The 9,931-nt window shown below is 41.3% G+C and overlaps 1 protein-coding gene across 1 annotated transcript in view; it reads right to left on the reverse strand.

The window, feature by feature from the left end:
* si:ch211-246m6.5 (von Willebrand factor D and EGF domain-containing protein) overlaps positions 1-8,672 on the reverse strand; it is a 36,553-nt gene extending 27,881 nt beyond the window's left edge. The window contains exons 1-6 of the mRNA XM_046048814.1: positions 8,476-8,672; positions 4,232-4,416; positions 3,773-4,001; positions 3,587-3,652; positions 2,297-2,529; positions 75-164 (exon numbers count right to left, since the gene is read on the reverse strand). Coding sequence (XP_045904770.1) covers positions 75-164; positions 2,297-2,529; positions 3,587-3,652; positions 3,773-4,001; positions 4,232-4,416; positions 8,476-8,575 — 903 coding nt within the window. The 5' untranslated portion in view covers positions 8,576-8,672. The remainder of the gene's footprint in view (positions 1-74; positions 165-2,296; positions 2,530-3,586; positions 3,653-3,772; positions 4,002-4,231; positions 4,417-8,475) is intronic.
* Positions 8,673-9,931: the final 1,259 nt, after the last annotated feature.

Genomic DNA, 9,931 nt, shown 5'->3' on the forward strand with positions numbered 1-9,931 from the left:
ACCATAAAGGCACCGTCTCAAATCCTGTTTATCTTGGTGTAGACTGGAGTTAAAACACAACACAAGAACATTACCTTCAGTCCGGCATAGAAACCTTCACTTTCTTTTGGAGTAGATCTGCTGTGGCTGAAGTTGGTTCTGAAAGTTGAAACACTGCAGGAGAACTGCAAGGAAAGCATGACTGACATCACTCGATGCTTGTCTTTATCCATAAATGTACATGTATGTATGTAAGAGAAGTGAAAGATGAAGGTATAATACTGCTTTTTATCCTTCTTTCATTAATTTTATTTAACTTTACATTCATTTCTAAGCAAAAGCTAACATTTAAATCTCACCTGAAAAGTCTACTTGTAAATGGCACAATGCATTTTTGTTGAGCTGTGCAAGTTTGCTGTTCCTTTGTATTTGTGGACGTCAGTCATTTTAAAGCCATACAGAACCTCACATGACCTGCTTTTGATTATATTTCTAAGTGAAACAGTGCCTTACATTTTTACAACGTGTGCTTGTGAGTCCTGAAAAGACTAACAATGTATAGCTGAAGTGTCCAAATATCGCAGCATAATGGTCCACAGCTGTATGAGGGTAAATACTCTGAGTGACATCACCCCTGTTTAAAACAGCATCACATTAAAAATCTAATAACTTAATGTTTCCTGGCAACAAATAATTTCTCCAGGAAATGAGCGCTGTCAGCAGACTCTCAGAATAAAGAATAAATTTAACAATTATTACTCCCAATGCAGAAATGCAGTCATGTTACAAGTTGACTTCAGCTGTAAGGAAGCAACCAAAAGTGTCCAACGACTGAGAAAACGTTCAACAAGCTTTTCACCACTGTTCAAGTTTAAGCCAGATTTCTTCCTTGTTTCCCTTCTCATCCAAATTAGTTTCATGAGCGATAATTCAACTTGACAATCACAAACGCCTTCAATTCTTCTGCTTACTGGTCAGCAGCACAATGAATTTTGTATATTGATTTGTGACAGTGTGCGCACGTGTTGGGGAAGAGTTTCAGCTGCAATCCTAATAGACAAATGCAGTTGAAGTTAAGTTGCAGCTTCTTTCCTAGATCCTGGGTCCAAAAATAATGGTCTTCTTGAAACACAAAACCAAATTCAAAGAATTTGCTAAGACAGTGGCTTACTGATCAAATGCTTTGCATCACCTAATTTCTTCTGGTGAAGGAATACAGCTGACGGCCATCTGTCCACCAACATGCACATATACTTGGTGGCTGAGAAGAAATAACTACTCTGAAGTCTGTATTTATTATCCAAAAAGAGTTTTAGAAACACAAAAACAACAAATTAGTTTGTTATCATGCCACTATGAGTCTGCTCTTCCCTTTCTATGCTTTACAGTGAGTTGTGGTCTTTTTCTAAAGTAAGAAGAAAAGAGAAAGTGGGCAAAATTTAAATGGAAACTGCCCTAAATGGGTGAAATAATTGATTCAGATAAGTTGAAGTCTTTGCCTCCGACACTGCTTGAAATTATCAAATGGCCAAACAGCTGCCAGTAACGCCTGGCTAGAATCAACCTTGGCAGACCAAAAACCACAGGGCTTCATCATCCATCAACCATAGAACTTCAATAGCCAATTAATCGTAAATTAGGACAAAACAGATTTTGGGGGTTTTGGAGCATCTTTGCCATGAGAGGTTGGTGTTTTTTCTCTATATATCTATATATATGAAGATATATAAGTAAACATTACTACGCACCTACACGCAGATTATGGGTAAGCGTCTTGGATAACTATATGTTGCCCTGCACATGTAACTTGTAGATGCAATTTCCTGTCAGGAGGCAGGTTTAAAGATGGACACTGGAGCTGAACTGGACACGTTAATATTACACCCAGAAATCTTTTAATCTTTTAATTAAGTTTAAAAGAAAAGCCAAGTGAACGCCTATGAACCACTAACTCTACTGTGAAAGTGCTGAGTTGTCAAGAAAACAGTGTAAAGAAACAGCTTTATTGAATATGTGTGCATCTGTCCATGTAAAAAATAACTTCCCTAGAATTCACTGTGAAGATTTGAATGGGGAGGTTTAAATGGGAAGCATATGGAGCACGGCTTTTCCAACCTGCAACTGATTTAACTTCCCCACCCTCCTCTTGCCTTCTCTTAACGGGATATGACACACGTTGGCTCTCTGCCTTTGCTTTGTAATGCTGAATCCAGGCAAACAGAGGTCAGAATGATCCATGGTTTAAGCTGCCCACTTGAGGGGTCAAACCCTCCACATCTGCCCCCCAAAAGTTTCAGCACGGTCTGGCAGGAATTACCATTTCTCCAAGCCTGAAGTGAACGCCATCCATCTCCACCAGAGAGAACGGTTTCAGTGTGGATTCCTGCCTGACCTCAGCCTTCATGCTATGACCGATGTGTCTGGCCCAAACCACCTGGAAGCCCAGTGTCTGGCTCCATGGCGGCGGGATGAAGGAGCACCTCAGGTGGACACTGTGGCCGATGAGCTCTGGTGTGATCACCGGCCGGGATGGCAGGGATGGAAGGGCAGCTGAAAACATTGACAGTGGAGTAAAGTAGTGTTACACAGAGATCAAAAACAGCCCTGATTTCATTTTGTTTTCTTTATACCATACAGTATATGCGCTATACAACCATTCATTATCATGTGACTTTAGTTCCACAGTTAGGTCATATGATGAAAACTGAGCAAACTCCTTCTGCTACAAAAGACAGTGAAATGCAATGTGGACCTGAAATAACCTGCCAAAAGGTGGATGTACAGTTTGCAGTTAGTGATGTGTGGATCGATCCTAAAGTATCGATATTTCTGATACCAACGTTTCCTGCTTGAGGATCGATTCTCACATAAAAGGATCGATATCTAAATTCCGTCATTTGGAGTGAGTGTGAGTTTTATCATAAATATCTTACTGTCACCAGGATGGTCTAATTATACTCTGTTGATAGGAACTACTTCTCCTGTCAAAGTCATGCTTGCACTACGGCTCTGTGACGGAGCTACTTTGAAGTGAGCCGCTGGAGCTCCTTACATTTTCCACGATTGAATACTGACTCTGGCTGACTGTGAAAGCCGTCACGTGGCTGTATTTTAGCTGTGAATGTAATAATGAGGCTCTGTGTGATGTGTGTGCAAAGACAGTGAAATACTTTGGCAACACCGCAAACTTCGCTAAACATCTGAGATTAAGTCAAAATAATATGACGATGTTATGAAGCGGCAGTTCTGAGTAGGATATTTTTATTATAATTAAAGAATATGACAGTAGTTGATGTCTTGTCATTATGCAGCTATTATTTTGAATTGGTAAGGCTACAGCCTACTCTTTATTTCCCTCATAAATACAGAAACGGGAGGGGGAAGGTCACATTAAACTAGAAATAAAATATGTAAAAAATGTTGGTATTGGTATCAGTATCGGCAATACCAGCCTGGGTATTACTTGGTATTGGATCGTATAGGAATTAAGTGGTATCGCACATCACTAGTTTGCAGACATTCATAGCAGAGTGAATAGTGTCACACAGCTGTGTACAGTGTTACATGATGTTAAATGCTTTAGACCCCAATTCTCAGAATGTCTCACCTTGGCATTGTCCGTTGACCTCTACCTCACCTGGTGGGCATAGTCTGGGTCCCAAATCTGGAGAAACTGAACCATGACAATTATCAGATTCTAACATTCTAACAACCATTGAACTTAACTAGTAGTACAGAGCATTTGAAAACATGTTCAGTTCAGCCCCAATTTTGTTGGAGCAAGCATGTTCACCTTTGGCACAGTATCCCATGCACCCCTGTGTGGGCTGCAGGTGGTAGAGCAGGAACTCGCCGCAGTTCCGCACTGTGATGGGGATGCGGAAGAGGCAGCAGTCCTTGGCGCTGCCGTGGAAGAACTGCCAGGTGGCGCAGGCAGAGAGCTGGCGAACCTCGCCAGGCCGCGGCAAGGAGGTGTCCTTCAGGGACAGCCACACCGGAGCCTGTGTACCACAGCGATTCATCTGCAGGGGGCGGGGCGTCAAAAGAAACAGTCATTACCTGAAGTGAAGGGTTATTATACCCTCCACCTGGGCTGAAGGGGCTTATTAAAACAATCTTCTGGATGCTAGATGATGGTACTGATACTGATTTTGACCATCAAGTAAGAGACACAGGAGGTACAAGAAGAGAGTAAAACTAAAAAGTGCAATGATGTGAACACAACCACTTTTTTGGCAGAACTTGGTCTTACCTCAACGCAGGTGGTTGGCATCTCTGCTGGCTTGTTGTTGACACTGAATCTGTACCAGCCCGGCAACAGCGAGTGGTCACAGATCAGGTCCTGGATGGCCTTGTTCTGGATCTCTGTGGAGTCAAAGTCGATGCTGCGATGTGGATTACGCAAAGTCCGATGGCCTCCTGGGTAACACTCTGGAGCTGTGATGAAGAGAACAGTCACAACAAGGATGATGTCAAACTCTTATCCAGAAAGAGGAAACTTAGCAGATGTTAATCTGTGATGAAGTTAAAAAACCAAAAAAACAGATTGTTCCAGATGGAGCGTAACTGTGGCCCTGCTATGAATTTTTTTTTTCCAGCTTTGGAGTTTTGTTTTTGGATGCTTGCCTTTGCTGAAATATCAGTGTTTTCCAACCTAAAATCTCTTCCTCTCACTTTGTCTTTTTGAGTGAAAAGGAAATGAAAACTGAAGAATCTCAGGCCATGATCAGATGAGCGGGTTTACCCTGGAGTCGTGTCTTTATCTTTTTGACGGAGTCCTGCTGTTTGAGTTTGTACAGGACGGGTCTGAGAGGACAGATGAAGATAGACGAAACAAAAGCAGCTCATGCTGTCATGGGAAACTGCACGCAAAGTTGGTTTGTCCTTGGCTTGACTGAGAAGTTTTCTCTCTCCCAGTACACTGTAGCTTAAAGGCTTCATTGAAACTTGAGTGTAAAAGTTTATTCCTGCCCTTGGGAATAATGGTTTGAGAAAACAATTTTAACACAAGGTCCACTTATTGCTATTTTCAGGGCTTCCTTGAGATGCATTTTAGGAATTGAGATGTCCTTCAAGATGGCGCGCTAAGATCAATTTCACAAGCTCAAGGATCGAGGAGGTGAGGAGGTACAAATTTGGAAACGAGAAAGGCCCATAGTATAGCTATGTGTCCTTTAAACTGTCAGTCAGCATTGAGGGGAAGAGCAGGAAGGATAATTTCACCCCCACGGGTTAACTAAATTGCTAAGAATAACAGACATTCCTGTGAGCTTCTTGCCACTCTGAACTTGCCCCGGCTAAGGATGCTAAAACCAATGGCGCATGACTGGCCTCTGAACAGCGGCTACAGCTGAAGCAACCGGGGATATTATTTGAGCAGAACTTGCAGACTCTCAAAAGCTCTAAATCTGAGAAGTGAAATGGGACAAACACGTCAACAGAGGCCTTTCATAACAAGCCTAAACAAAAAGAAAAGGCTGTTCTTTCAACTTGTTGTCTTTCCCCTGTTTGAGTTTGACTGTGGGCAAAACAAACATTTAGGGTATTTAGGACATCTTGAGACCGTCAAAGCCTTCAATGGACAGGGCGAAGTTACTGCCAGTGATCCCAGGTCTAAACAAGGTCTTACAGGCTTCATGTTGACAGCCCCTTGAAAGCAAATGCTCTTGTTTACATCGCCGCCTGTCTGTGTGTATGCCTCGTCTGGAAGCTCCACTGACAGGATTTGAGGTCACAGGTTGTCCAAACAAAGTTTTCAGGCAGGAGGATAATCGGTGAGCCTTTGGCCGCTGACTAAACTGCTGCAATTGGCGGCTTAATGAGTTTACGGAGCCGGAGGGGAAGGGTGTAAGCTAATGAAGCGTCCCCCGGTAGGAGGAGATCCCACTGGGAGGGAGGCCCTCAGCAGCCCAGATGTGCAGGAGGGACTCTGCAGGGAATTCTCCAGTTTCAAATGGAAATAGGATTAATTTGGAGTGCGTGGTGTTAACACAACTGAGGTTACAGGTCTTTTTCCCAGAGGGCCTGTCACTCACTACCACAACAGAAAGGGTTATGGGTCTGGATGAGATCTGAAAATGCTTAAGTTGACTATGACTCATTATCACCAAGATAATTATTGAATTTATTATTATTATTGAAGCAGTTTTGGGGCAGATAACGTGCTTGATTGTCTGCATTGAAAGGCAGGGTTTCAAAATTCTAGGGTTTTAAAGACCAGTAGTGATAGAAAAGGTTTTGGGATGAAGCTTGTGACGGCTTAATAACTTACACACCAAATCACGTGTTTTGTCCATGTCTTTCTTGACAAAATGGAAAAGCAGTGTTTATACTGCTGGTACAGTACATTTAAAAAAAAGACAAAAACGAAAAGAGAAAATTAAAATGAAAGGATGAATCAATTAAGTTAAAGGGCTTCACATATGTAGATCAGCACAGGAGTGAAGCAGGCAACCGCCAAATTGGTCAACCGGCATCAGAAGTAACAACAAGCATTCCCATGAAAGATATTTATATTTCCCAGAAAATAACCCACTTAACCTTAACTCTAATGCCACCGTTATTTTCACTTGAACCAACAAAATATTATTAGCAGGCTGCCTTTAAGTTTACTAAGGACATTCGTGCTCCCAAGAGTTTAAAACTTTCCATTTTAGACACTCCATGGCCTTTCCTCTACTGCTACCCTCCAAACTAAAATATGTAAACAGGATGTCTTGCCATGAAATTTTGTACAGACATTCATGGTCCCCAGATGATGAAGCCTACTGACTCTGGTGATTCTTTGACTTTTCCTGTAGTTCCACCCTGGTGTTGACATTTGTGGTTTTGAGTCAAATGAGTCAGTTATTATGGATGGATACCCATTTGATGTATACCAACTTTGGTATACGTCAAATTTAAAATTCAAACTGTCCTGTGAATTATTTTAACTACTTTAGAGGGCTTTTAAGCACCTGGGGCAGAGTTTAGAAGAACGGCTACTGTTTAAACACATCCCTTTCAGCAAGTTAAAACAATACCGTGTGATTTGTATTTGTCATTTATATGTCTCCTCAAGTTACAGGAGTTCTGGTAGACTTTGCGTTGGCACAAAAATGCTATTCTCCTTGCAAAGCTCTGAGAGGACTAACAGCGTTTCATTTTATGAGGGCCTGCCTTAAAGTTTACAACTGTGTGCTTTGATCTGTTGTTGGGCGTCCTGGAGACAATGATGTGAGCGAGATGGAAGACATGGTGGCAGACACAGTGGCAAATTGGACTGACTAAGACAACAGCTTTTTGTCAAAGTAAGATAAAACTTTCATTTGACTAAAAGGACTAGTCCCACGTTAAGTTCACACTGCAGAATTTCAAGTTCAGATATTAGAATTATTGTTGAATGTAATTGGATGGACAGTAATAAAACACTGCTTTTCTAATCTGAATATAAGTAAGACATCAATTAATCCTGTTTGCCATTCTGTCCATATGTGTCTAATTGTCCTCCATGTGAACTCCAGCTCATTCAAACTGCAATCCTGCATTACATTTTTGACAACTGCCCTTGCTGTTTTGTGCATCTTTTACTACCCTCTTTTCAACTTTTGACCACACATGTCATGGCAGAAAGAAAATGGCATGATGGGAGAAGTCTGACTAAACAACACTGAAAAACATGAGTAAGCCATATGAGGCAGTTCAATGGAATATATTGAGCAACAAGTGTATCATGGTGTGTAATGAGTCAACACAACTTTTTGTAATCTTGTTTGAATTAGAGCTGCGTGTTTACGAGGACTGCTCTCATTCTGTTTATATGTCTCTTACTTTGATTTCTGTTCATGTTGTTTTTACAGCATTTGTTAACTTTTTTATGATAAGTAATTCCTGACTGTAATTGAGTGCAAGGTGGTAAGTATTATTTCACACACCAGGGACACCATTTCCTCTATAAGTAACTTTATTGTTTGTTAAGGTGATAATAAGCAAATCATCTTAAAGGCTTGGAACCTAAATCAAAAGTAGACACATGGATATTTCTCTGTGAGGAAAACTATAACCTGACAAATATCCACTATTGAGTATCATCTAGCAAATATACTGTTGTCTTTATTTGATCTTGGTCTTCTGTATGTGCCTATTGGTTTTCTCTTGTCTGTGATCTCTCTGTCTCTGAAGGTCCATCTAACCTCTGGACTTGCGGAGTGATAGGAATGCAGCCTCACAGGCCAAGTCACGCAGCTCTGCAGAATGCTGCTTTTTACAGGCAGTTGTTTTATCTGCTTTTTATTTAAAGATGTGGGCTAACAAGAAAAGAAACGGAATATCTGAGACATATCATTCCATTTTAAATGCCCCTGATCATGACGATGAAACGTAGTTTTGTGTCTCATGGGTAAAATGGAGACCATTTGGAAATCATAACTCGTGGGATTCAAAGGATTCAGCGTTATCTTTTGTCTTCAAAAAGCCACAACCTGAGCCATAAATGAAAAACGTTTTCCATCCACCTACCATTTTGCGCGAACGCCCCCAATTGCATGATCCACAGCAATGCGACGCGTAAATATCCAGGGAACAACAGGCGCACCGAACCAAACGCGCAACAGTCCATGGCTGCGGCTCCGGGTTAGAGATGCAGCAGGCTGGCTTCAGTCCTCAGGTCCCATTGAAAGTTTGGATAAGCGGTGCAAAAGTGGCGCAAACTGTACCTACCCCGCGCTTCCGTTTAAAATGAGGGAGATGGGGCATAAACGTGCGCTCTGCTCGCTTGAGACTGCGGCTTCCCTGTGCGAAGGGCGCAAGATGACAAACGGAAAGGAGGGAGGAGGCAATAAACCACCGAGGAGTCTGTTCCTATAGGTGGGTCCTCTATGATCTCCGACTCAAACGTCTCTCTATCAATATGACGATGATACAAATCAATAAATGATCCATCCAAACCGGCCCAATCAAGGAAGTCATCTCAGCAGCATGTCAGATTCATCTCGGTTTATGACAGTACACTTTGTGCGCTTCTGAACTTCAAGAACTGTGTGGACTTACTGCTGGAAAACATAAGACACAAAATCCTGCGTAAAAGAGAAAAAAGTAAAAAAATAAGTAGGCTATAACGTCAGATAAAGGTCCACAGTAGAACATGCTAGACTGCTGCTGCCACATGTTAACATCTCATGTTTCCACAGCAATCCAAAATCCTCTCTATTTTAAACCAAATTACTGACTCATGTTGAAGTATTTTATGCATTATCCTGCAATTTAATTAATTAACCTAATTAATCCTGCTAATTACTAAATCACTTTAATCACCATGTCATGTACCAAGTGGAGAAATAAACATAGTGTTTAAAAAAAAATCACACTTTATTAGATCAAACTCCAGACTTATTCTGACAGTTAGGACATTTGTGCAGCAGACTTTACATATACAGTGGGTACGGAAAGTATTCAGACCCCTTTAAATTTTTCACTCTTTGTTTCATTGCAGCCATTTTCCAAAAATCAAAAAAGTTCATTTTATTTCTCAGTAATGTACACTCAGCACCCCATCTTGACAGAAAAAAACAGAAATGTAGAAATTTTTGCAAATTTATTAAAAAAGAAAAACTGAAATATCACACGGTCATAAGTATTCAGACCCTTTGCCGTGACACTCATATTTAAATCAGGTGCTGTCTATTTCTTCTGATCATCCTTGAGATGGTTCTACACCTTCATTTGAGTCCAGCTGTGTTTGATTATACTGATTGGACTTGATTAGGAAAGCCACACACCTGTCTATATAAGACCTTACAGCTCACAGTGCATGTCAGAGCAAATGAGAATCATGAGGTCAAAGGAACTGCCTGAAGAGCTCAGAGACAGAATTGTGACAAGGCACAGATCTGGCCAAGGTTACAAAAAAATTTCTGCTGCACTTAAGGTTCCTAAGAGCACAGTGGCCTCCATAATCCTCAAATGGAAGACGTTT

Source organism: Micropterus dolomieu, linkage group LG01 (assembly GCF_021292245.1).
Source record: "Micropterus dolomieu isolate WLL.071019.BEF.003 ecotype Adirondacks linkage group LG01, ASM2129224v1, whole genome shotgun sequence".
NCBI classification, from domain to species: Eukaryota; Metazoa; Chordata; class Actinopteri; order Centrarchiformes; family Centrarchidae; genus Micropterus; species Micropterus dolomieu.